This window comes from Falco rusticolus, chromosome 7 (assembly GCF_015220075.1).
Source record: "Falco rusticolus isolate bFalRus1 chromosome 7, bFalRus1.pri, whole genome shotgun sequence".
Classification (NCBI taxonomy): domain Eukaryota; kingdom Metazoa; phylum Chordata; class Aves; order Falconiformes; family Falconidae; genus Falco; species Falco rusticolus.
Window position 1 is genome coordinate 20,215,441 of NC_051193.1, and position 27,651 is coordinate 20,243,091.

Sequence of the window (27,651 nt, forward strand, 5' to 3'; positions counted from 1 at the left end):
AAATGGATGTCCCATATGAATTATGATTTCATCTAAGAACCAAAGTTATTGTTGTCGTTTAACCCCAGGCAGCAGTTACGAACCATGCAGCGGCTCACTCACTCCCTGCCCCTGGTGGGATGGGGAGGAGAATCAGAAAAAGGTAAAACCTGTGGGCTGAGATAAGAACAGTTTAGTAATTGAAATAAAGTGAAATGAATAATAATGAAGAGGAGTGTGGGGAGAGAAAGGAATAAAACCCAATGGAAAAAAACCCCATGACGCACAGTGCGGTTGCTCACCCTGCGCTGACCGATGCCCAGCCGGTCCCCAGCAGCGATGGGCAGCCCCCAGCCAGCCCCCCCAGTTTATATACTGAGGTGACGTTCTATGGTATGGAACAGCCCTTTGGCCAGTTCGGGTCAGCTGCCCTGGCTGTGCCCCCTCCCAGTGTCTTGTGCCCCTGCTCACTGGCAGAGCATGGGAAGCTTGGAAAGTCCTTGTCTCAGTTGTTGCTGAGTAGCGCTTACTCTAAAACATCAGTTTATCAACATTATTCTCATGCTAAATCCTAAACGCAGCTCTGCACCAGCTGCTAGGAACTCTTATCCAGGCTGAAACCAGGACAGTTACTTTAATAATCTTTAACTCCACACACCTGAACTTCTATGAGGAATAGTCTGATTACTTCACCTATCTAAACTAGGAGAAGCTGTGTTCACTTGGTGTGGGCTTTGACTAAATCGGTATGAGCAGCTCAGCTGGACTTCACCTTATTTAGATTACCTGCCCCACACCTCTGAACGGAACTGGAATGTCTCAGCCACCAAACACAAATTTCTGGTGCTCCAAGAAACGTTTTGCCTTGTGTTTAAAACTTTGCTTATCTACAGGTGACCACTGGAAAGCCTGCATGTTTTGATAAGCTACTTTCTAGAAAATATATACATTCAATTAAGTAAGAGAGTTTTTGTCTTTAAATTTTCATACCGTATTTTTTGGTTAGTTTGGAAATCAAGCGTCAGAGTTATTGCTGCTTTATTTTTTGCCAGGTTCCATTGTCAATTAGTTGTGAGGAAGCCAGTAAAGCTAGGGCTGTTATCAACAGAAGAGCCTCTGTTAAAGGAAAAATCAATGAAGATAAGACTTGGAAAGTTGTTCCTAACATTTTGATGATTTCTACTTGGTAGTGAATGGAAATCTTAAGTCTTTTCCCTTTGTCTTTTCAGTAATAAGTACATGTCTAAGAAGAACAGGTAGATCCCCACAAGCAGATTAATTTCTGGTTCCATGCCCTTTACCAGAAAATCCACAATCTTAGCAAGATAGGGGAGCGACTATTAATTTTTTTTTCATTCTAAACACTTTAAATCACTTTTCATATAATATGATTTTTATATTTATATTTTAATACAAATAAATTAATTTCTTGAAAGTTTTACATCCTGTCATAATAAGAAGTTTTGAGATTATTTTCTCAGCAAACTTTTTGACTTCTATTATACAAAATACATAACTATTGGTTTTCTTTCAGTAAAGGAAATAAAAACCTACTCACAAATGCTTAAAATGATTCTTCAGATAAGCCAGTAAAATCCAGATGTAATTTTTAATGAAATGTTGGTATCATGCACTAATAAAAGTGATCATGTCAAGTTCTATTTGGAACTTGTAGCTACTTAATTTCTATGGCAGAGCATAATCCAATAGACTCTGGCCCTGTAAAGTCCAATCATTTTAAGACAGTATGAAGTAGCTAATTCTGTCACATTTTTTTACTCTTGGCAATGGTATCGGTGAGGGATCTGATCACTACGCTACTACTAGTTACATATATACAGTAGTGTTGCGTATTTTAAAGTTTTGTAGAAGAAGAGTGGTGTGGTTTAACGTGCAAAACAAACTTCTGTCCAAAACTTCTTGTATGATGTTGGATATATATTTTTCCATGTTTTAATTTCTTAGACCAAACTCCTGATTAAGAATCGTTTTGCTAATGCTCGAACAGAAAATACCAGGTGCTTTTAATTTATGTAATTTCTTCTTATTTTTGCAGAGTGATTACGTTTTATGCCAGGCCAGGGGTGATCTGGGAAAGAAATCTATTTCATTTAAATAAAAAAATCTAAGGTCTAGCTTGCCTTTTGTAAAACCACAGGGCAATCTGCTGTTCAGACGCAAGACACGTATCCAATTTCAACTTTCGAGCAGTCATAAAATGCAGGGCAATTATCTTGATTTCGGCGGTGTCTTTAGCACCCCAGGACATCCATCAGGGCGGCCAATCGCACGGAGGCAGTAGTTCCGAGGTCGGTATTTCTGAGGAAAAGAGACAGACTACTTTCAGATTAAAGCATGGAAATTGAGATTTCTTCCATTTTTATCTGCAAAGCTTTCCTGTTTAAAAGCCCTTTGGCTTACATATGGAAGTAAACCCTATGGTTGTATATATGCTTGAATTATGTTGTTAAAGGAAGCTATTTGTGTAAAACCAACTAATCGGTGATTATTCTCTGTGAAAAACATGAGAGAATAGAGCAGTAACAATGGGTGTAAAGTAACGCAGTTACTTCTCTTTATTGTCTCCTGCAGGTTTACTGTTACGTTAGGGTAACAGACCAATACGTAGGTACAAGGCGGTGTAGAAAACAGCTCAAAGAAGTTCAGGAATCCATATGTAACTCCAGGTCCTTAAGCACACCGGTGAGGGGATTGCTCCTTTGTGCATGATCACCCCACCAAGGGCAGCGTTTTGCAGCCTACAAGTGGAGACATGACAGTTCCCGTTGTGTTACCTCTTGGAAACGGACTTTGCCTGGGCATAGCTTTATTATGGGGCTCTTGGTGATTGCGAGGTAGATGCTCTTGATTTTAATATAACCTTTCATAAACAGGCACTTATGTTTCAAGCTCAGAAGTAGGGCTTAGTCAAAATCTGCTGATCTTCACAGTATTCTTTTTATGGTTTTGTTCATAACATTTCTGTACACAGAATCAGTGTGCTTTGTGCACTCTTCTGTCACTCACTTCCACAGAAAAATCCTGTAAGAGTTGCTACTGGTGGTGACGTACATATGATTTGCAAAGCGAAAACTTGTCTATAAAAACACAATGGATACTTTTATTAGTATCAAAGTACGGGGAGGGAATTTTATTTAATGAGGCTCATTGCTTAGCTACAAGTCCATCAGAGACAGCTGGCCTATTTTAGGAAAAGTGTTGAGTCATCAGGAAGCAACATAACACCAAAGACAACGGTGCCACTGTAAGGGTTAAACAAGTCTACAGGCTTAACCCTACGATTCTTTCTTATATTGGTGGGCACTGGCATGGATTGTCTCCTTGTCTTTGACATACTTTAGTATCTGCCGGCAGGATTGGTTTTTTCTTATTATTTTCAAGTTATGAAGCTGGTAAAGCAGGACACTTCCTACAAGTGCAGAACTGGCGACAACAATGTTGTATATAGATAAAGCACTAAAGCACCCTTTATCAGTTGCTGTCTTGCCTTCCTTTCTTTCCCTGCCCAGTACAACTTCTTGAAAGACTGATTGCCGAGCGTGAGGGAACACAAATTTCTTTTTTAATTTACTGAAATACAAGTTTCTGTTGCATTTGAAATCAAATGTTGCTATACGCTTAAAAGCTAGTGTGTGAAAATGTGTTGCTTTTCAGTTCTGCCAATGATACCGACTTATTATTTAGGTCTTGTATCCCTAACACCATTTCATCACTTCTGTAAAAATCAGCGCATCCTGATTTCTCCATGTTGGGTATGGTTCCTGGTAATCTGAGATAAAGTAAGTTGGAGTACCTTACAAGTTATTTTCAGAAACAGGTCAAAGTGTAGCCATGAGAGGGATAATTAATTTTTAAGATACATGCCAAGAAATAATGGTATACTTCATTTGAATTCATCCCGGCTTTTATGGTCCTGATACTTGATTTCCCAATTTCCAAGGAGTGAACAGGGTAGACAAAGGAAGCAGAATTACTACTGGTGGTGTAAGGATCCAACTTCTGAATGGCTGAGAAATTGCTTGCTAAATACTAGAATAATAAAAATACTTTATCTGAAAGTCAAAGATATCAAGATGCATTATGAAGGAAGTATTTTAGGTTTTGTGGGTTTTTTTCATTTTGTGTGTGTGTGTAGCTGTACATAAAGTATATATATATTTTTTTTTGAGCAGTGGTAACACCTCATTTGACCCATTTCCACTACATCTTTAGGATGTACACTGTGTGGGACAACCTGAATTGATAGTCCTCACTAAGTCCTTAGAGCTATATACACATCAGGAGAGAGAAGAGCTGCTTAAAATAATGAGATCATGTAAAGTATGTAAATTTGAGACATGCTATGTGTAAGTGATGGTGTCAGGGCCCTTGGATGTATTTTCAGTACCTATGCCCTGTAGGGCACCTTCTTAACAGTTCCCTTTTCTGCATTAATTGGTAAGCGAGGCTTACTGTAATTATGAATTTATTTCTTTTTGCTCGTTTTCCATTTCTCTCAATACTTGAAAATGCCATTTACTTAATTTAAAATAACAATTGCAGAGACAAAGATGCATGCAACTCACTAAAGTTGAAAGTGAGGTAGAAATAATACAAACCTCAATCCACCAAAGTAGTTCCTAGTACGATGCATCAAGTTGCTTTCTGAACTGGTTGGGAGCCAGTGAAGACTGACAGTAATGAGACAATTACCATGGCAGTGGGATCATTATCATGCTGGCTTCTGAGTTTTGATGTTTTTTAATAGGCTAATAAGGTCTGATAGGTAGTGCCCTTCTGGCTGCCTTCAGGAAATGATCAAATTATTTGATAAATGAAAAAGTAGTATATTATAGTGTTCAAATATAAACATGGCTACTACAGAGCTTTTGTTACTACAGTTCTGGAAGAAATTTCAGTACGGTATCCTGTTTTAAGTAACACTTGGTGATACGGCATTGAAAAATAATAATGACTGTATTATTAAAAATCTCCTCAGCAAAATAACTTAAAGTTGGAGACAGTAATACTTCCCAAATTGCTGTCAAATCATTCTCCAACAAATCCAGGAACTGCGAGCCTTCAGAGAGAGTTAAGAAGCATAGCCAGAGCTAATTCAGATCTTGAGCAGTATCTAGTTACACCTGAATGCTCAGGGAAATTGGAGTAAACAAGATGTGATCTAAACTCATGGGAATTCCAACTGGAAGCCAAGGTAGTTGTTTTCTGGCAGCCTTAGTCTGCTGTATTGGAAGTAGTGTACGCATTGATTACCTGAGAGCTTGCCCCCAAGTAAGGTTCATGAACAGCGCAGATCAGCATGTGGATTTGCAATGCCAGGTCCTCCTCTGGACTGCCTGCAAATGTGGATTATTATTTTTTTCCCCATATGTGCCACTTAGAAAGTCCTTGGAAATGAAAATAAATTGCTCTATACTTCGTGCGTACAGTAGGATCAGCACAGGGAGTTAGTGAGATGTAAATTCACATCCCAGCATAGCGCATCCTGATTTCTCCAAGCCCTAGGGCCACAGCCCTATGCGTTTTTTGGAGGTCAGGAACCGAGCCGCTTCATCATGAGGTACATTTTGAAGTAATGCTTCCAGTGTGGGATAGCAAATGACTCTACTCCATTAAAAACAGGTGGACGCTAGTTTTAGCGTGAACAAAAATTCAGTGGGATTGATTACCATTCATCCCCACCTGCCCTCATCTAGCTGTTCCACCTGGCCTTTCAGGTGGGATGCAGCACTCCTGGGCCAGCAATCAATTCCTGGGTACCAGCTGAGGCCGTGTTGGGCCAAGGGGGTGCGGTGGTGGTGATGGTTTGTTTCTAACTGACCCATTCTGTGCGTGCCCAGACTGAACAGCTAAGACGTTGTAAGCTAACTCTTTTGATTACTAGTAGTATTAATTTAGTACTGTTCTGCACTAGAATAAAAACTGGTAGCCAAACAGCTGGCTCTTCAGTGTAGAGTTTTGCTGGCTGTTTTTTTGGATCTGATTAAGATGTTATTTGCATGTGTCCTAGACAGTGTTTTAGCCACACTGGAGTGACAGCACTATTATTATCTTCTATCCTAACCTGTTTTGTGGCACAGGCACTGATTGAAGGTAAAATCAGGAAGTATTTTTCCCTCCCCTGTTATAGTAAAATATCTGTTGTAATAAAAGAGGGGCCTTAATTGTTTGAGACTTTCCTGGCAATTTTTTTTCCCCACCATCGCCTCCCCAGGGAGCAAAACTATTCCATGCAAAGAGTTTTTGAAAGAAAAGGGAAAGGACCTGATGAACAAGGATTTAAGCCTGGCTTACGTGTGGTGTTTAGGGTTATTCTGGTTTGGTTGTTTGTTTTTTTTCCCCATTAATTTCACAGTATTATAGGTGTGTAGACTACATATATCAATTCCTGTATAAATATATATATATATACATATACTGCTGTAGCCAATTATGCTCCTACAAACACTTTAGCCCTGGAACAGTTTATAGACTATATATAGTACCCTATAGCGAGATGATCTTGGTTTTGGGTTCTGTCGGCGTGTTTGTCACAAGCAGGCCTGGCTGCTGGCGGCACTGGGCTGCCCCGGGGGTTCCCCCCGGCAGGAGCCTGGCTGTGGAGCCTGGGGGCGGCAGGGCAGGGGCTGGCTCCTGCGTGGCTCAGCTCCCTCTGCGGGGCTCCGCTCCCTCTGCGGGCAGGGGTGCGGCGGGCCGGCCGGGCTGTCCTTCGCTGCGGGGGGTCAGAGGAGAACAGAGGTGGAAGGGACCCGAGCCTGGCGCCTTTTGCGTGGCGCTCGGCAACAGCGCTTCCCTCCACCCGGCGCAGGGGGCACGGCGGGGGGCCGTTGGGTGTTGCTGCCGGCCACGGCTCGGCGCTGTCCGGGTGCTGGGGCCGGGCCCCGTCGCTCTCCCGGCAGGGCCGCCGCCCGCCATCGGCCGCCAGCAGCCCTTCCTCCTCGCCGCGGCGGGGGGCACAGGCACCGCGGCGGGGCTCGGCGGCCCCCGGGCGTGTGGCGGGGCTGGGGCCGGGGCCGCCCCCGCCGGAGGCTGAGGGCGAGCCGCGCCCGCGCGCTGCGCGCCGTAGCCCCCCCGCGCCTGCAGCGGGGAGAGGAGGCGGTGGTGGCGGCCGGGCCGCCCCTCTCCCGCCCCGCCGCTCCGTGCCCTGCCCGCCGGCGGCCGGGCCCGCGCCGGTGGCCGCGGCGGCAGCGCGGCTCCTCCTCCATGCGCCGCGGCTGCCCGCCGCCCCGCAGCGCCCGCGCCCGGCTGCTCCGCGGAGCGCGCCCTCCCCGCCGGGCGCGGGGGGCGGTGGCAGCGGCGGGAGGAGGCGGCGCCGGCCGGCCGAGCCGTGAGGGGCCCGGCGGAGGATGCCGGTGGGCGGCGGCGGGGCGGCGCGGCCCCCCGGCGGGGCGCGCTCCCTCAGCCCCACCGCGCTGTCCCGCAGCCTGTCCCGCCTGCGCGAGCACCGCGCCCGCTCGCGGGCCATGCTGGCGCTGGGGGTCACGCAGATGGTGCTCGGCTGCCTCATCGTGGCCGTCAGCTTCGCCGCCCTGGCGCTCACCACCTCGGCCCGCGTCCGCCACTCCTGCCCCTTCTGGGCCGGCTTCTCGGTGAGTCGGGGGGCGAGCGGGGAGGGGGGCGGGGGGAGCCGCCGGCAGCGCCTCAGGGCTGTGGGTTCGCGGCTACAGGTGAGACGCGGGCGGCGGCGTCCCCGGGCCTCGTCTCTCGTCCCTGAGGAGCGGGGCCGGCGGCCGAGACTCCTTCCCGCGGGGCACCACAGCCGGGCGGGTGAGGTGAGAGCCGCGCTCGTGGCGGCTCTGAGCTCCCGCCGCCCCGGGCGGCCCCTGAGCCGGGCAGCGGCGTGCGGGATGGGCCGGCCGGGGCGGCTGGGCGGGCGAGCTGCAGCGCCGGATGGAACTTGGCAGAGCGAACTGACCTTCGGTGTCGCCCCGGCAGCCGCTGTCCGCTTCACGGGCGGCTGCTGCTGCTGTCCCTGACGCCTGCTGTACGGGCTCCGGCGGTGTGCGGGGCTTCACCCCGAGGTGCGGCCGCTCCTCATGGCCCCGCGCAGGGCTGCGACCCGCGCCGTGCGGCAGGTGGCGGGGCGGGAGGGGAGCCGGGCGGGAGCGGCGGGCCGGGCCCCCGCTGAGGGGAGCGCGGAGGGCGGGAAAGGGCCTTGGGGTCCTCCGTCCCGCAGCGCTGGGTGTCTGAGGTAAAACCTTCCCTGTTCTGAAAGCAGGTGCCCAAATCACGGTCCCCCTCACTCCTTTGTGGCTTTCTCGTTGGCTTTCTATTGTGTCCTGCTAGTGTAATTATTTTATTTTTTTTTAAAAACAAAACAGCAAAAAAACAGTTGGTAGCACTCTTGGTTCATGTGGCCTCACTCAGCGCTGATTATGGGCGTTTGTGTGTCTGGGTACAACGCACGCGTGGGTGCCTTATTATAGTACTGGTCTGTGCGAGTTTCTCTCAAAAGCGGCAAAATGGGCTTGAGGGTTCTGAAGAAAGACATTTCTGAGGACGCTAGTAACAGACCGGGTTATCCGTGAAGATTTGGTCCATTTAATTTGTTACTGGCTTCAAGTGTATCTTTTCAGCTCTTTTAACGGATGAGAGGGTTTTCAGCTGTAAAAGTGCTTATTAGAAACCAGAACTGTTAGGTAAGTCATTTGGGTTATTCAGTACCGAGCATGTGGCAGAAATGGTGTAATTTAAAAAATTACTGTTTAATATGCTGTTACACAGCATGTTACTCAATAATTTTTTTGAGTCCTTCAGAGCGGAAGAGTAGCTTTGGATTAGTTATTAAGATATTTTTCTTGATTTTGCCAGGATTTTGCATAGTCTTGAAAAAAAGCGTCAGTTTGCAGTAGGAGCCTTGATGCTGTAATAATCATTCTGTTGAGTTTGAACCTCTGCAAGCAAATATGCAGCTATATGTTATGATGAGGTGTGAATTTTAAATTAAGAATCTGGCTGCTTACATATTGATGTGGTACTAAAACAACACAGCTTAGGCAGGCTCGGTTTCTTATCTTGATAGACCAAGCAGGAATGTACACATCTGATTGTGGACTCCAGTAGGCACAACTTTTTCACTAACACCTGCTTTCCCCAGCTCCTGTAACCTTCGTGAAAAGAGACTTTGGGGGTTATCAGTATGCTGTAAAATACGCTGGTTTTCTGCTTGTGGATGCCTTCTGCTCTTCTCTCTGTGCAAGGCAACCCATAGAAAGGTATGTTTTCCGGGTGGATTTCATGGATGTTACTTGCTCATCGTAGCGAAGAAAGCCGTGATTCCAGCCTGTGGTGTGAATTGTAAATGGCACACAGTATTGCAAAATCGTTGACTCTAGAAGGCTTTATTGCCCTGTGTTATCAGAGTGAGGCAGTTACACGTTGCTTCCTAAACAGAGAGCTTGCTTTATAAATGATCTTTTGGACCATGAGAATAACCATGCTTTCCTCCTAATCTTCTTCTCTCGTAAGTCTCAAGAAAGGTAAAAATAGAGTAGTTTTGAAGTATTGGTAAGCTCTAAAGAACTTTTTGAGCCCAAGTTATTTGCTTATGCAGCATTTTCTTAAAAGCTTTTTGAGGTGTTTAGTGAGTTCAACGTATATTGTCACTCACAGCTGAAAAGTATTTCTGTGGAAGAATGAACATTTTTAGCTTGCTTCTGGAAAATACAATTAAAGAAAAAACAAAAGTGATTTGAATGACATGAGAGAAAAATAATGGAAGTAACCTTTTTTTCTTTACTTGGTGCCAAAATCAGGCATAAATATGCACTCCCTTCAATCTACTTCCGGGTGCCCCCCCCCCCCCCCCTCCCCCGGCTGGAAGTAAATAACTGAGTTGTTTGATGGTGAAGTAACAATTCTAAACCTTTTTTTTTTTTTTTTTTGGGGGGGGGGGGTGGGGGGTGGGCATGGGAAGGTGGGGGGAAGTGTGTGATATACCGTAGCTTCCATGTCATTAGAAATGGACATCCTAAAACAGGATAGTATTGGCATTGGCACTTTTCAGCATTTTTTGACACCAGCTGCCCTGTCAATATAAATGAAGGCTGCAAAAATTTGCGAAGAATCTTTTAAATGTTTTTTACAATAACTTCACAGTGTTTGCAACAATCTAGCTGATAAAAAAAAAAAAAAAAAAGGCTGCATATTACAATCCTCACAGAAAATTCTCTAATCAAATGCAAGGAAAGGTTCTGATTTCTCGCTTTTTTTTTTGGAATCAAATCAAGTGACTGCACCAGTGAGAGCTTATTTTAAAGAACAAGGCACCATAATTTACATAAAACTTTGAAGAATTCAGAGCTAATTTAAGCATCATCCCCAAAATTAAAGCATTTTGTTTTGTCTTCCCTTTTATAACACCATGTTAAGAAGAGAAAAAAATATTTTCATGTATTTTGTATTAAGACATGTGAAGGTAATTAATGAGAGTCAGCCTCACACTGAGCACAAGTGAATTTGGAGGTTAGATGAGCTGGTTGATTCTGTATAGGCAGAAAATCATTGGCAAGATCTTACAAGCTGTGTGGTGAAATGGCAGGCGGTTTGTTCCTGTTGCGGTTTTTCATTCAGGAGAATGGCAATTTCATCTTCACATTCTCTTGGTTGGGTAAAAGTATGTGCTTTTTCATGTAGGGTGTATGAACATAAGTGTCTTTGATCCTTTGAGGAACCTGAAGAATTGAATATTAGCCTTATTTTGTTCATGGATGCATAGGTCTTAAAATCGGTGTTCTGGTAGATCGCTGAAACTTATCCCAAAAGTATAAGCAGTATCGAGGCTCTTTGTCTCTCCTGTAGGTCTATAGTTGCTTGAGTATGAGAAAATATTTCTTCATTCTTAGTCCTTAAGAATCCAAAACGTACACCAGTTTGTAGTTTTACAGGCTTTGTACGTGCCCGGATTGATTGTAACGCTTCAGCTAAGCGAGCCAAATATTTATGGTTACTGTTACTGCTGTTAGGATACTAGTGAACCACCTGGTAAGAGCTATATTAGTGTGACTGCAAGAGCAAATCTTGCTGTCTGCAGTAATTTCTTAAAATTATTTAGAAGTTGGCAATAGGTTGTTTATCCTCCCCACCCTGCCTTGATCCCAGCATTCTGAGAAAAATACCAGCCTCAGAGACTAGAGTTATCTCTAGTATTGGAAAGCATTAATGAAAGTTAAATCATAAGATTACTCAGGTTTCTAAAATCATACCATGGCACTAAAATCTTAGAACATACAGCGAAGTATAAGCTATCTCTTCTTTTATATATAGTTATCTGAAATCAGTTGTATTCTTGTGTAGAAGTGTGTTGCTGGAAGATCTTGTGCTGCTTCTCCTTTGTATTAAGTTTCTTCTCAATTCTGCTATTATTGTCCATATCCCATGCTCAAAAAAAAAAAATGGTTTTGAACCGTTTTGAAGTTCTCTGGTTTAAAAACAGCTTTTGTATAGTATGTCTTAGAGGTTTGTGCTTTTTGTGTTCTTTGAAAAGGGAAACATATATAGAGGGGATTGTCAAGGTGAACTCAGACCCAGCTTCTCTGTTGTGGAAAATATGAAATACATTATATACTTGTTTATGTCATTAACTGAGAAAGATGAGTGTAGAGCCTTCTCTGTGTTCCTCAATGATGTTGTACAAAAGAGGTTTAAATCCCTCAGATGACACGTAGAGGAGTTACTTTCAAAAGCTTCTACTAGTCTGTGACTGAGTGTTCCTCACATGCAGCAGGTTGTTTTAGCATGTTCCTGTGCAGAATCAATGTGGAAGTGAAGGGGAGATTACAAAAAAAAATATATTTGTTAGCAATTGTATTTATCTCTTCTCCATTTCAGGTACAGATTTTTTTTTCCCCCCTCCTTTCTCCTTTCCTTGTTTTCTTTCCCTTTTGGGGTTTTCCAGTATTGCTTGTGGATAGTCAGGTGAAATAAAGGAGGTACTAGAGTGATGGTATTTGTAGCTCAGAGGAATGAGCTTTAGTTTGCATGAAAAGCCTGCTGCCAACAGAGTCTGTTATTGTGAAAGTAGAGCTAAGCTGTTTGAGGCAAAGTAAACTTATTGCTAGTATTGAGTGACATATATTGTATATACTGAACTTGTAAAAACTGCTGATGCATAGCATTTATTGTCTCAGAGCTGATCACCTCATACCTAGGACTTAAACGGTAGCTTTCTTGTCCACCTGCTGTAGGTGTAAAAAAACTCTAGCATGGATTTCAAGTAGTTTTGATCAAAACATCCATCGCTACTCTGAGTGTGCTATGTGATTCTCTATGACAGTATATAGTATGGGTTGCTTGTTTTGAGTACCCCTGGTTATCCGCACAACTTGAGTGCTTAATCTACAACTTTCTTAGATGAAACTCAGTGGTTTTTTTCTAGAATTTGCGTAAGTCATTAGAAACTTCCTGAACATCTGTTGTAACAGCAGCGAGGTTATTAGCTGTCTGGGTAGGATTATCTGACCAGATCCCTGCTCTGTAAATGATTGTTCTAACAGTAGAATTCAAATCTGTGGACTCCATGATCATGACGATTAGTTCATGGTGGATAATTTGTTATTCTGCGAAGTTTGCTACTGGTTCAGACAGTGTTCCGTCTCTGAAAATACACAAATTCTTTCAGGTTTCTTTTGGAAGTAGTTGGTATTGCTGTTTTGGGAATTAAGCAGGTAAATTTCTGTACTGAAGAAGTTTTCCTCTTCAGGAGACTTACCAGACCTCTGATGCAGATTATCAAATATATTTGGGTCCAGGGATCACATGGAACTGATTTCCCTATGTGGCTGTTGAAGATTTTATGTCATTCCTGAAGGACAACGCATCCCATGCACTAGAACAGTTACCTTGATGTTCCTTGCTTCATATTGATGAAATTTAGAAGTCCAGGAAATGGATCACCTTGGAGGTCCTACGAATGATTTGTTAACCTGTCTTTTGCCTGTTTAGTCTCCTTTCCAATAAATGAGTCACTACTGGATCTGGCTAACAATTCATGGTAGGTTTGAGCTGGTGTGATAGTCACAAAATAAGAGCAGCTAGATTGGTAAAGTAATAAATTTGAGAAAGTAGTACTCTAGTGTTTAACTGATCAATGTTAACTCCTCAAGAACTGCAATATGCAATAACATATGTTAGAAGTTATTAGATACACTAACACCACAGATTTTAACTGGTATCAGATGAGGTCGTATGCATCATATAAGCATAAGGAGTAAGAAGGCTTCTCTGTACTTCCTGGAGTCCCATCTAAAGCAGAGCTTTGGAACAGTGGATTCATGGGTGAAAATATAGTTTCCTTATCTGGATGAATTGATAGCTAATTAGGCAGCCTGAAAGAGGAACAATTAGAAAGAAGACAGTGTTCTTTTCTTATTCTTTGAACTATACAGGGTAAAACGGCCATTTGTGATTTCCTGAGGATTTGGGGCTAAGTGTATTCAGTGTGCTGGAAAATAGCAGACTCGTGGAAGCCAGCATTATTTGTTTCAAATCAGCTTTTATTGCTTCTGAGTATATTCTGTTGCCCAAGCCTTATGGGGCCGAGAAGCATTTGATCATGCAAATTAATTTAAAAACTTTGTGTTATGGGAAGGAATAGCTGAATAAAGCAAAGATATCCCATTATGATATGGGGGGAGTGTCCTATCTTTAGAGAAGTAGCATCATTATTTTTTTTTTATCCTGTAGTATTATAAATTACCTGTGTTCTGAAATCTTTTTCTGTAGGCAACCAGACCGCAGAATAAAAATACCACAATTTGAATAAGGCTTTTACTGTTATTAGCATATGATGCAAGCTGGGTTTGTTGTTGGGTTTTTTTGTTTGTTGTTGTTTGGTTGGTTTTTTAACTTGTAGTAGAAAGATGGGTGTATGTCTAAGTCTCTTAAGGAATCAGATATTTTTCTTGAATTCTGGTTGTCTTTTCCAGGTGTTCTTTTATGCTGGACTTGTATGAGCATTTACTGTGAAGACGGTAAATACTGCCCCAGAACTTGTAACAGCTAGCTGTGTGGAACAGTTACAGTCTACTGAGAAACTTAGGAATAGATAAGTAGCTTAGTTGAAGTGGGAATTTCCAAGGTCAATTATCCAGTCATTAGCAGCTGCTGAACTTATTACACCTCCATTTTAGTCCTATGTTGCAATTTATTGAAGGAATGAGTTGTGAATTGTCATGCTTAATTGGCTTTTCTTTCACAATTCATTTTTCTGCTCACTCCTCAGCCTTCTGGAATCAAGGGGCAGAACAGAGAATGGGACTCTGTAAGGTGGGAACTGCGGGAAAATATGTAACTTACAGGAGTGTAACTGTTTCAGGAGTGGATTTAAAGAAAGATACTCTTCCAGAAGCACAATATGGTGTGGTCATTACCAGTTAATGGAGTTACCAGGCTGATTTAAAGGAATACTGTGCAAATGTGACAAAGCTGGGGAATTTATCGTTGAGCAGTATTTATACATCTAGAGGTTCATAAGTTATGTGCAGGCAATATTTTAAGACCAGAATGCCCCAAAGCTAAGCCTTCCCTCTTTGGCAAAGTCACAGAATCACAGTGTCTTATCCCACAACCAGAGGCTACAAGCTGGATTTTTAAGAATCAAGTGTTCATAGTTCCTTTAAAAGTACTTATGCTGTTTGAAACTTCAGTCTTCTCAGTAGTTTGTCATTTTTGGTAGTCTGCAGATACATCTCTGTCAGTGCTTTAGTTCTGATCACGTGTGTGCTCTCACCCACTGTTCATTCATGGGGGGGGGGGGGGGGGGGGGCATTCTCAGAGCGCACAAACTTGATTCCTGGGCGATCAAATGAAACCAGAAGATGTGCTTTAAGAGCGTAGAAAATACGAACTGACTGCTAGCAGGTATTAAGTCTCAGTACCAGACTAGAGCTTGTCTGAAGTAGTTACCCATCCAATATGTGTATGGTGGGAATGCTCTCTTCTTAAGCATCAATTCTATTGGAAAAAGATTTGCTTCTGTTCCATTTACTCTTTGCTAATTGAGGTAGAACCTGTAAGGCCAATCTGAAAATTGTATATGCAGAGGATGTGAACTCTCTAAAAATTAACACTTATCCTTTCTACTGGGCAGATGTGCTGGTTTCAGCTGGGTTAGGTTAATTTTCTTCATAGTAGCTGCTATGGGGCTGTGTTTTGGCCCTGTGCTGACAACAGTGTGGGTAACAGGGATGTTTCAGTTCCTGCTGAGCAGAGCTCACACAGAGCCAAGGCCTTTCTGCCTCTCACCCCACCCCGCAGCGAGCAGGTTGGGAGGCACAAGCAGTCAGGAGGGGACACCACTGGGACAGCTGTCCCCAACTGACCCACGGGATATTCCACACCATGTGGTGTCACGCTCGGCATATAAAGCTGGGGGAAGGAAGAGGAAGGGGGGGACATTGGGAGTGATGGTGTTTGTCTTCCCAAGGAGCCCGGCTTTCCTGGCCATGGCTGACCACCATGTTGATGGGAAGAGGTGAATGAATGCCTTGCTTTGCTTTGCTTGTGCACGTGGCTAATGCGTTACTTTTTATGCTGTCTTTGTCTCAACCCACGAGTTTCCTCACTTTTACTCTTCTTATTCTCTGCCCCATCCTATTGGGGGAGTGAGTGAGCAGCTGTGTAGGGCTGAGCTGCCAGCTGGGGTTAAACCATGACAGCAGAATCTTACTCCATAGCAGTGATATCTACAGCAGTAATTTGATGCGGGTCTGCAGAGTGAAACAGCCAGTTCTGGGGGCCAGGTGGGTGCTCTGTGCATGTTACTTTTGAGAATCTTCAGTAGCTTTGGGCTAAGTTATAGTAAATGGGAAATACTTCTGTGAATTACTGCTGCAGCACTTACAGTGAGACATTGTGATTTAAAAAAAAAAAAAAAAAAGAGTAATTTTATGACATAATAAATGTAGACTTGCCTCTTGTATCTAGATAAAAATGAGAAAATGTAAGTACTCTGAAGAATATGAATGCTTTCCTTGGAGAAGGCAAACAATGTATTTCTGGGTTTCTGATCTTTAAAACAGCTTGATTTAAACATGGATAGTTGAAACAGCATTTTAAGTTTAAACTTTTGTGTCTAATTTATGAAGAGCTGCTAACTTTACAAGTTTACTTTCCATTTTTAATATGAACTTTCTTGCTGTCTGGATGCCATCATCATGAGTAACTTATGTCCTGCAGAACAAGCAAATAATCTTCTCATTGATAACTATACATTTTTATTATTGCTGTTCACCTATAGAGTGTCCATCTCAGCAGAATTCTTTTCATATGAGTGACATAATTTATGAGTTTGGTTTTGCTACTGTTTGTAGCAGAAGAGAGGATGGCTTAATCTGAAGATTTTAGATAAGCTTTCAGTGCTAGATGAGATAAATCCAGGTGTTTTTAAGATGAACACACTTAATACAGAGGCACTGAGAGATAATAAATGTGTAGCTTTATAATGTTACTTTTACATTCACTCTTCAGAGAATAAATTTGTTTTCTTCTAGGTGGAAATTGTGAATGCAGCTATTTTTGAGACTTGTGGTAGTTTTTTGACCTCCTACAGACAGTAAGGCTACTCTTTAATTTAAAAAACCCAACAAAATAAATACCCCCCCCCCAAATAATATTTCAGCATTCATAAAAGAGTCAATGAACAGTGTAATTAATCATTAATAAACATAAGTCTTTATGTCACTGTTATGCATTCTATTGATTATGGTTCTAGCAGAATAGTTATCTGAATGGTATCCTTTTGTTATAGTACTGAAACCATTTTTTGATCAGTGGTACTAAAATAGGAGATTTTCAATTCCTGACTCTGTAAACTATCATAAAGAATTTTAAGGCACGCTCATTAAAACAGTGCTGTGAACCTGTGGCTAGCATACTGACTGCTATGTTATTCTGAAAATAATGTTGGTAGAAAGTGGTTTTGTCATATATTGAAAGTAGCTATGGTTCAAAGAAATTTTATCTTTCCAGAGGCTAAATTCAAAACCTTTTTAAAACTTGTGAAAAATCAGACTACAAAACCTGAAGTGCTGCAGTCTTTCTATACAGCTAGGAGTGTAGCGGTCAGGGTCATGAGGGATGAAGGAAGCAAAGGTTCAAGTCCTGACTTGGTGTGAAGGGAACCCAGTTTGTTTTACATGTTCCAGGTAATCTGAACTATCAAGGTACTGTCTTGGCTCTACATTTTTTCCCCTTAACGTGTAAATTTTCCAGGAGGGGGAAAGGCCACTTACACATTCTTGTGGGAAGTGTCAGTTTTCAGGTTCGTGATCTTGCAGTAAAAAATATATTTAGAAAACTCCTAATGAAAGTGTGGGATCTCCAGATGAAGAGTACTTGAGCCTCCTCTTGCTTGCTTATACAGACATATTGGCAGTTGAGAAGTATGTGTTTTGTTTTGGAAAGGTTATTGTATTTATTGCAAATAGTAATAATCAAGGAATTGTATTGATCACCCTGTCTCCTAAACCGAATGGATGCCTTTGTAGTCCTTCCTGTTTTTACAGTTTCTTTCTGAAAAAGCCATGTTATTTCAAGATGTGTTAGTTTTGAGGTTTTTGTTTTGCAGTAGTTTCAAACAGATTTTCATGTGAAATAATTGTCATGGTTTAACCCCAGCTGGTACTTAAGCACCATACAGCCACTCGCTCACTCATTACATGTAAAGAGCAAAAGAGGGCATTGAAGAAGAATATTTCTCGGTTTTAGTTGCAAGTATTTGGTTATAAAGGATACTTGAAAAGGTTGACTTAAATGGAGACTTGTTTAAATGCATCTGAATAGAACAAATAATTTTCATGCTTAAAATAACATTTTGAAACCAGAAAAAAGCAAACCACAAAATGCAATGGGATGGGGTGGGGTGTCAAAAATACATGTGAAATAACAAGCTCATGCCCTGGAGTCCACATTATTGATGTGTCTGTACATGGAGGAATCTCTTACAGCTGGATCACGTGATGTCTCTGATGCATCTCTGGCACTTCTACCACAGAACCTGCTGCATGGTACAGAGAGAAAATCGTGAAGATGAGACTGGAAGAGAGAACAGATGGGGTGGCAGGTGCACTTTCTCTCCCTGATAACATTGTACAGATTGGGTAAAATGTTAACAACTTTTCCATGTTGCCTTTTATGTGTGAAGGTAGGAATTGTACTAGCAATGTTGTCCTTTCAGAAGGACATTAGTAACATTGCTGTGGTAGGTGGGAACTACATTTAATATACGGCTTAAGTCCTTAATATACCCAACTCTTTATGCTTGTTCTGGTAGGAGAAAAGACAGTAGCCTTTTTAAAGGGTTCTTAAAAGACATGGAATCATGGACATACCTTTTGTTCTATTTATACTTGTGTAACAAGTATTATTCTGGGCCTAAAGAACTTTAGGAAGTCATTTAAGAATTACTTCCTTTCCTCCCCTTCCCATGAAATCAGGTCACAGATTTGAAGTGGAGCTTCACCATCAGACTGTACTTTGACATTCTGTGAAATACTATTGTAGTATGCAGTAACCAGCATCAATACTGAAACATTAATATCAGCTTCTGAATTTCATGTTTATTCAGTAAATATTTTCTTAGCTAGCTAAGTAGTATAAATAGTCAATGCAGCTTTTCCTTTGAGCTTTTAAAAAACCCGCACTGTGATTTGACAGACTAATTTCTGTTGGTACATAATATTTGTCCTTTGAGTGGAAAGGAACCTTTACTCTAAAAGCAGTAAAGACACAAGCAACAAGGTATTATACAGATAATAAGTACAACCAGCATCAGAATGGCATTTTGCTGTCTACCAGAGACCATGTGCTCATCTTCCTGAACACAGACCATGTGCTCATCTTCCTTAACCTAACTTACTGTGAATCGAAATGTCTTGAAGGCCTGAATATCAAACTGGCTATTAGGAAAAGTTGTCCCCTGACAATACCTGTCAGTTCTAGGTGAGGACTGTCTGAAATGTTTGTATCCTTCATTGGTTTGTGAATCTAAAGGAATTGGAAGGAAGGTAGGAAGAAGCAAACCTGTTTTCTATTTCTGACATTGAACCTTCCTCTGAAGCAGTACACTTTTTACTTGTGGAACTATTAAGTCATCGCTAGACAAATTGTAGATGTCCTTCCAGTCGGCAGTTCCTTTTTGTGGTCTGGCAGTATAAAAGCTTGCCCTACACTATGAATCGTTTGGGGTTAAACTTGAGGTTTTGTCTGGATCAGATGTTTTGGTTCCAAAACTACAGAAGTAATTATCTCGTAGTATCTGGTTAATTAACCTGCTTTGAAAAATAGAGAACGCAAGTAATGGGCAAAGGAGGAGTCAGATTGAGAGTCACAGTTACTTTTCAGTCTTGAATGTTTCTGGAACAAACAATTTTTTGATTTTGGAAGGTGGTTATTTTTAGGTATTACGATTTTTTTTTCCCCTTTATCTAAATTGTCTGTTACAATTTGTATAATGTCAGTGAAAAAAGATAGGTCTGTGAAAAATGAGTTTTTCCCCATATAAAAGTAAGTCTACATGTACTTAACTCTAGAGCTCCTAGAAGATAAGAATTAGATTTTTTTGTTTGTAGTTAGGTAGATTTAGGAACTGTATGAGAGTCCCCAAACAACGTTATTTCTTTGTATCTACTGGAGTTGACTTGGGGAAAAATTAATCTGATGCCAAACTTCATGCTCCAGTAAAATGTAGTAATGGGCTGTACTGCATATTCTTGAAAACTAGTTACTTTAGAAATTAGAGCTATGTTTTAAGCAATATTTCCCTAATTCAGAAAGGTCTAGGTATACTTCTGGTATCTTGCATCAGCATGTTAACCATATAACATCAAAGATGTTAAACCAAGAATTTTTTACTTCTTTTGCCTGCAGTATAAGTACTTCAGGATCAAGTATTTCAGACAGGTAATTTAGGCTGTAATTGATGTCATCCTTCTGTAGAGTTTAAGAAGTTAGACATGAACAGTGTTAGGAGTACATTTTTGCATAAAGGTTTTGGGTAAAACATTATAGAATAACACACTGAAACCGTGACTTGTTTCAATCATTTGGCCAATAAGTTAAATCTTTAAGCAAGAAGTCATCTCATGAAAGCAGGCAAAAATATAAGTAACATCTTGTGAGTCACCAGCTGTTGCAAAAATGAGTTTTGTAGTCTTACCTCTTAGAAAGTTGATGTTTGGTCATGCATCTGTTTCCTTTGTTATTATTCAAGAGCAACCAGAGATAGGTTCTGTGTTTTAGAGTTATATTGGGTCCTACCTTATAGGCAGTCCTACAGGACGGAACAAAGCAGATGGATGTGAAATTCTGACTAACAGCATAGACCATATAAAATGCTAAAGGTGAATAGGATGTAAAAAGTTTATACTTAAAAATAATGTGATGCTTTGTAAAGTGTTGTTTTTTGAAAGCAGAAAATTCAACAGTCAGTGTAATTATATTTGTTAGATGCCCACAAGGAGCCTGCAGACTAACAATAATGTGCAGTGATTATATTAATCAGTAGGCTCTTGTGGAAATGAGAGGTTTGATGGTATAAATACATATAATGATACTTCGGATGAAGCAAAAAAATACTTCTTGAGGAGATCAGCCGGAAGATGATGAAAAGTGATTTTATAATTTTACAAACATAGGTTTTCAAAAAAAGATTCCATTCTTTTCCAATTAAGTTAACAAGGAATAGGCTGAAAAAGGAAAGGTAGGCTTGTACATTAGAGAAGGTGAAGTCTCTAGCATGAAAAGATATCTCATGTAGCTATTTTAGAATGTGAAGTTATAGCTGGATGAAGTGTGTTTTACTGTATTTCTCAGAAGCAGGCATTAACTTTTTGTGTTAGTGTAAGGCAATAAAATGCATTTTTAGTATAAAAATCAGTGTGTGTGTCTGTTAAAGAATGCTTTTATCACTTAACTGGGAGAAGTGTTTGCTCCCCCAACTGCCATTTCAAATGCCTGAGGAGTGGGAAGATGAGGATAAGCAAATAGCGTGTTCTCAGACAGGATTCACACCTCCCCAGTCCCCAAAGTACTTTCTTAAGAAATGTGCTATCTGTTCCTTCTGTATTTCAACATCTGACAAGTGATGAACTGTTATTTTTAGTAAGCTATAGATATGCTGTACCATATAAATGTGCATAACAAGGTTGTACAAATGTGCTGAGAACTGTAATAATCAAAATAGTGATAATTATTGACTGTTTGATAGTTTAAAATGGTTAAATATTTTTCATGTATAGTTTTTCAACTGATTGTGCATTCACCATTGGAAAAAAAAACCCAACCCAAACCCAGAAAGCATTAAACTCGTAATTGATCTTAATAATGGTCCTAGTTTAATTATATGAGGAATGCAAGAAACATCACAGTTGAAGTTTGTGGTTACAGTGTATGAAGAAAAGAAGGACAGGATTATTTAGAGGTCAGAATTGTCTTCTACCAATAGAATTATCGCCTCCTGCACCAACAGAGATAAAAGGTTGACTTCCAAATGACACAGCTTTGCTAAGGGCATAAAAATAACATCCTAAATAAAAATGAAATCAAGCCACAGAATAGCACTATTGAGGTGATGTTTATGATTAGCAAGATAGTTGACAGTCTCTGAGTTTTTGATACACTTACTTTTGTTAAATAATATAATGGTGGTACCTGGGCTAGCTAAGTTACTTTTATAAAAAGTAAATGCAGGTTTGGATTTGGAAGCTGCAAATCATAAGTGTGATCAGTGATGAAAGAACTAGGAAAAGGCTGCTAGTATCTCATAGAAACTGTGAGAAACTCAAAAGAAATTTTTTGAACAATGATCATGTACTATGTAACACTGTTTTCATAGGCTGTAATCGAACTGCCCAAAAAATTATCATACTTGCTGATAGTTTTCCTATTTGTTAGCCTCCATTGGCCCACAGAAACAGAATCTCCTAGTATTTATCAAGGCATTTATTTGACAAAAATCAAGATTCACACATTAAAAGTGGAAAAAGAATTGAGATATATAACATTAAAAAATTTATTTACATTACAGTTACATTACAGCAAAACGAAACCAAAGTAAATCAACAGGGCAAGTAAATGGACTCTAAAATAGCACCAAAAGCTAATTGGTTTTCTCTGTGTATCACTTGCTCATGGACACAAATTATATTACAGCTCATAGACTCAGATGGTAAGATTTGAGTTTTACTGGTAAAAAAATGCATTTTGAGTGCTGGGGTTTGGCGTTTTTTGGTTTGTGGGGTTTTTTTTTTGGGTTTTTTTTTTTTTTTCTTTTCCCTCCTCCCCTCCGGACCACTGGCCTGCATGAATTAAATACCTGATGGTGTATAACTGTCTGGGCAGCAGCAGTAGCTTAGCAACACCAGCTAGTGCTGATGCCAAAGAACAGTGTTGGCTTTCATTATTTTAAAATGCCAGCTGGTCCTTTAATAGTCTTTCTATATTTAGAGATTAATTGATAATTGTGTTTTAACTTGTAGACCTGGGTTGGATTTCACCATCAAATTGTTTGATAAAGAATTTTGGAAGCTCAGAAGTCTTTAACTGTAGGCATTGATAGAAGACTTTGGAAAGGGTACAGTAATAACTAGAAATCTCAAAGTGAATACTGGTGATAATCGGAGAGTACAAAGAAACCTTCCTTGCTTCCTATTTACATGCACAAGCAAAGCTGCTTAAATGTACTAAAGGAGTGGTAAACTGCATTCTCCAAGAATGATGATGTTTCTTTAATAAATAGTAATGTCTGATAAATACATACACATTTTTAAAGGATATGATTCTGAAAAGAAATTAATATTACAAACGTAGAGAAACATATTCTTACTGTGTGTATATACGCATATATAAACTAAAATAAAACATCAGTAATGTATTTTTGTGACAGAAAGTATAACATTACAGAAATGTGTACCTGGAATGGGTCTCAAGAGGTCATCTTCTCTTATTTTCACTGTGAAAATCCATCCATTAACAACAGCATCTGTAGCTGCATGTTTGTTTAGCTACTCCTAAATGTATATAATAAAGGAAACTTTTTAACCTATTAGGTAACCTCTTTCAGCCCTTAGCTATTTCTGTGCTAGTATGAATCTCATACGTTAACTGTGTATGTCCTAATATGTAGCGTAAATCTGTGCTGCAGGTTAAGCCTCTGATTTATATATATATATTTTTTTTTTTCATAATGTTCAGTGGACACAAGGGCAAATGATTTTTCTTGTTTATCTGTTGTGGTGTTTTAACCTACCAGAAAACTAGCACTGTTCTTTAACCTGGGTAAACAAAAAACCAGTTTTTTCTGACTTCATTAAAAGTAATTTTCTAAACCGTTTGGCAAGTTTATTTCTGACCTGGGTTCTCTACAGTAGCTGGGCATACTTAATGAAATACGATGCGTGAGTTGGGCAGAGTTTTCTTGCTAGGAATCTTCACCAATGCCTATTGCAACAGAATGTATACTGTTTATTTTGTACAAATATGTTTGCTAATCTGTACCCAGATGCTGACTTTTAATGTTCCTCTGTCATTTCTTTTATTTATATTTTAATTCCTGGTTAAATTAATCCTCAAGTCGTTTTCTGCACTTTTCCCATTGTTCTGCCAGTTAGGGCCCCTTATATACTGAAGCATTAATCTTCTTTTTCTTGTGTGTGTTACTTTTCAACAGTGTTTAACTTCCTTACTTGCAAACATCTTTTAATTTCCTGTTTGAAATACTTGCTTTTAATTTATCAGGGTTCTTAGGCAGGCCATTCTACGAGCCTGTCTCCCAACTTCAGGTCATGGCTGAAGGGTTATCTCAGTGTGCCTCCACCATGATGTGTTCGTTTGGATGTGCACTTTTGAAATGAATTATGCAATTATTTCCACACTGTGCTTTGGTTCACCTTGTGGAGCTCTCTGACTACGCATACTGGATTCCTTATGGATAATGCTAAACTGGAAAGTACATTCCAGTAGTGCCTCTTATGCTGTCTGGCTGCAAATGGACATTAAATCCATGGGCTCAGACTAGAGCTACCTCTATGTGTTTAAAAAAACTGCAACAAACAACCAAAACACCCCCACAAAACCAGTGAAAAAAACCCAAACCCCAAAAGAATAACACCAAACCTCACACCCCACCACAAAAAAACAAACCAAGCCAAAAAGACCAACCCTCACCAAACAAACAGTACTCCCTTGAAACGTGGATGGTGTGGATGTCAGCTTCTCAACAGCATCTGTTCTCTCTACAGCTCTTTTCCTGTTGGCCTAGACTACTTGTCAGTGTAGACACTGTTGTTATGAATGTGGTGGTTTAGTAGGCTATACATACTCCCTATACTAATCTCACATAATTTTTTTGATTGGTATAAATTCTTAGCTGTTAGCTAGTGATTTAGATCGTGCCACTCTGGCAAATGGTTTTGTGCTTTTCTATGGGCCATGCTTAGTTGAAGGACTCAAATTCGTATCCTTTTTTTTTTTTTTTTTTACTCTGATTTGCATTCCCACCCTGGAATTGTTAATAGTGTTAAATATCTGGCCATAACTGTCAATTTTTGAAAAAGCCATAAAGATATTTTTATAGAATAGGTTAGAGAGTTTTTAATGCAAGAAACTTTCCTATTAGTTAATGGGCTAGTATTTTCACTTTGTGTTGCTAGAGCAAGCCTTACATGTTCCTTTTTATTTTAGCCAGTTTTGTCTTTCTAGTTTAGTCTCTATATGATCCTCACTACCCTCTAATAATTTGACTGTCTCTTGTTTATTAGAGCTGCTCTCAGCAGTAGGTGTAACAGCTGTCATTGAAATGACTTTTGTAACAAGTATGTGGGACGTTTCACGTTTGTGAATCTGCCAGTTATGAATACTTGCGAGTGTCTTCTGGTTCTGTTTTCTCTCTTAGTGTTCCTCTGAGGAATTACTGTACAAATAGTTGGAGAAAATTACTTTCTCTTGTGTTTATACAACACTTCTAAATAGCTTTATAAATTGGAAGCTGGCACTATGCAACTCGAGTCATGTTTAACCTATAGCAGAAAGTGACTTTGACTATTTAATAATTTTCCAGTCAAAAGTCTTCTGTTTTGATGCTGAAGTTTTTTGGTGTGCAGTAGAGAAGAAGTTTCAGTTTTTCGCTGAAGGATAAGCAGTATTATAAATTCATATATGTATATAGTTTGTAATTTTCAGGATACAGAAAAATGAAGGTTGTGATTTTCAGAATAGTTTAGGACTGTTGATTATGCGATTTCCTTTCACTGTTGAATCTTATTTTCCTCACCTGCTCTGAAAATCCTAGGCTAGGACTATATTCCAGCTAATATCAAGGTTTGATAAATTAGTGGGTTTTTTTCCTGTAAAATATAGAGATGGATTTCATGGCTTAAAAATGACAAGCCGTAACAGCATACAGAAAGACAGTTTTCTTGCCTCCCTGAAGGATGACTAAATGCATGGTAAAAACCATGGTTTTAGTTTCCAAATATTGACAATGAGTTCTAGGAAAGCAGTAAGTGTGATGTCCTGTACAGACTGACTCATTAAAATGCTCAGTACGAAGGCTTAGCTAGAGCTCAGATTTTCTTTACTATTAAATGTACTTCCTGTACACTGCAAAGTGGTAAGGAAGGGTAAGCAATTAAGAAAAAAAAATGTTATTGGGAAGTTGCATATTCGGGGAACATGAAATCATGCAAATGACTTTTCTGCCATGTGGGGAAAGCTAGAGGTATCGGAGTGACAGTGATGCAGAAAGATTAAATCCTAGAGTGTTTTTTATTATTATTTGTACTAATTGTAATGTTTGCCATTTAGGTCTTAAGGTTATCTATATGAAAGCTGATTTTGCCAATTAAATGAAGAAACAGCACGATGCTGTTAGTTTGTAAGCCATCTGTAAGAGATCTTGTTTCATAAAAGAGAGTTCTTGCTTAGGAGTTATGGCAGTGTGTTGCTGCTCTTCTTTTAGATACATGGTTTTTCAAGTGCCTGATTCGAGAAAGCCTCTCATGCTGACCACCTCTCTTGGACATCTTGAGGCAGAAAAAGCCTGGGTTTCTTTGGCTTACCCAAGTTGTAAATCAATTTGTGAGCTTTTCAGACTAGATTCAAATAACTTATTTCTGTTACTACTTACAGAATTGGTTGATACATCAGAGTATTTAAAAATGTAGCAAGCTGCTTTTCCTTTCAGTATTCATAAACCAAGATCATTACATTTTTGTCTTCCTGGCTAATAACTGCTAAACAGGAAGTTTACTACCAATTTTAAAACCTTACATATATTAAAACAGCAGTGCAGCAGGTTGTAGGTTTTGAAAGCTGCAGCAGAATAGGTTTGATAGCTGCATTGTCAGAGTTCTTTATCATAAAGAGTGGGTTTTTAAATTATTATTGTTTATTGAGTATTCATAGCCTTTCTGTCAAGGAGACAGTAACTTCAGTAAAGACTCTTAAGAATAACTGTGATATGGGAACATGAGATTAAGTGAGGATGGACTTTGGTTGCTCATACAGTACCAGATACTGGCTTTTAACACTCTTATATTTCAGGAAGACCTTTTTAATAAATTAATGACTTTTTATATGAGTTAGCTATCAGTGGGATAGCAAAAATTGTGGATTCTGGAGCACAATGTATATCACATACCGAAACATGTGGACCTGGTATGGCACCATGTGCCATTAGAATAATCTTTTGGGCAGAAGGTGTCACTTTTAAAAACACATCTTTATTTGGTGCCTATGCCCTGTTGAAACTGGTGTTCAGCACTTCGTGAGTGGGCTTAGTGTTATTTTAACAGATGGAGTTGAATATTGTCACGCCAGTGAAATGCTTGTAAATCCAAGGGGTAGCAGGTCACAGACGTGAAAGGCTCTGGAGTTTCAGTTCCTTTCTTCAGATTAATATTTTGTTACCTTCACTCAGGCAGTGTTTTAATATGCCACCATTAATATTATATTCTGAGTTTTATGAAATGCTTAACAAACTCTGCTTTTCATCTTGAGTCACTGTAATGACTTTTGGACAGAAGTTAGCAGTCATTTCATAGCTCCTTGAAATACTACATGAAGCAATTGTAATCAGGATGTAAAAATACAATGTTTCTCTAAGAAGTCGTCAAGTTAAATTGCAGGCCTTTTCCCATACAGGAGCTTGCTTAATGTGCCAGGGCTATCACCCAAACTTATTCAAAGTATGATACTGTTTTTACAATTGTATGCTGTTTTGCTTTTTAATTTAGATATAAACTGAAACCAGCGTTCTGTTGAGCTCCAGTAACCTCTTTGTTATCTTAGCTGATATTTAAATATCCTGTGATTGCAGTTATAACTTACCACTTGATTGGAGATTCAACCAGTCTGTTTTCTTGTATTTCAGTACTTCTACAATTTCTAATTTTATTTGTAGAAAGTAAGATTTTTATGAAACAAAGGTCACCCTAGCTAAAATTGAAATGAAAAGATACAGCAAAAGGTCAGAATTGAGAGTATTTTTACAGTTTTGAAATGGCTTAAGCAGCAGATTTGCACACTCAAAAATTTTGCCATAAAAATATGTAGTCTGCATGACAGTTATATAAGTATTCTTTTTAATTTAAATTTTTTTGCTTGTACTTTTCATGTAAGTTTGTAAGCCAGAAGGAAAATACTTGAGGTCATCAA

The 27,651-nt window shown here is 40.1% G+C and overlaps 1 protein-coding gene across 3 annotated transcripts in view; it reads left to right on the forward strand.

Annotated features, from left to right (window-relative positions):
• Positions 1-7,304: 7,304 nt before the first annotated feature.
• Positions 7,305-27,651, forward strand: part of FAM189A1 (family with sequence similarity 189 member A1) — a 147,404-nt gene continuing 127,057 nt past the window's right edge. For all 3 annotated transcript variants that reach the window (XM_037395483.1, XM_037395485.1, XM_037395484.1), the window contains exon 1: positions 7,305-7,589. In XM_037395483.1, the coding sequence (XP_037251380.1) occupies positions 7,347-7,589 (243 nt within the window). In that variant the 5' untranslated portion in view covers positions 7,305-7,346. The remainder of the gene's footprint in view (positions 7,590-27,651) is intronic.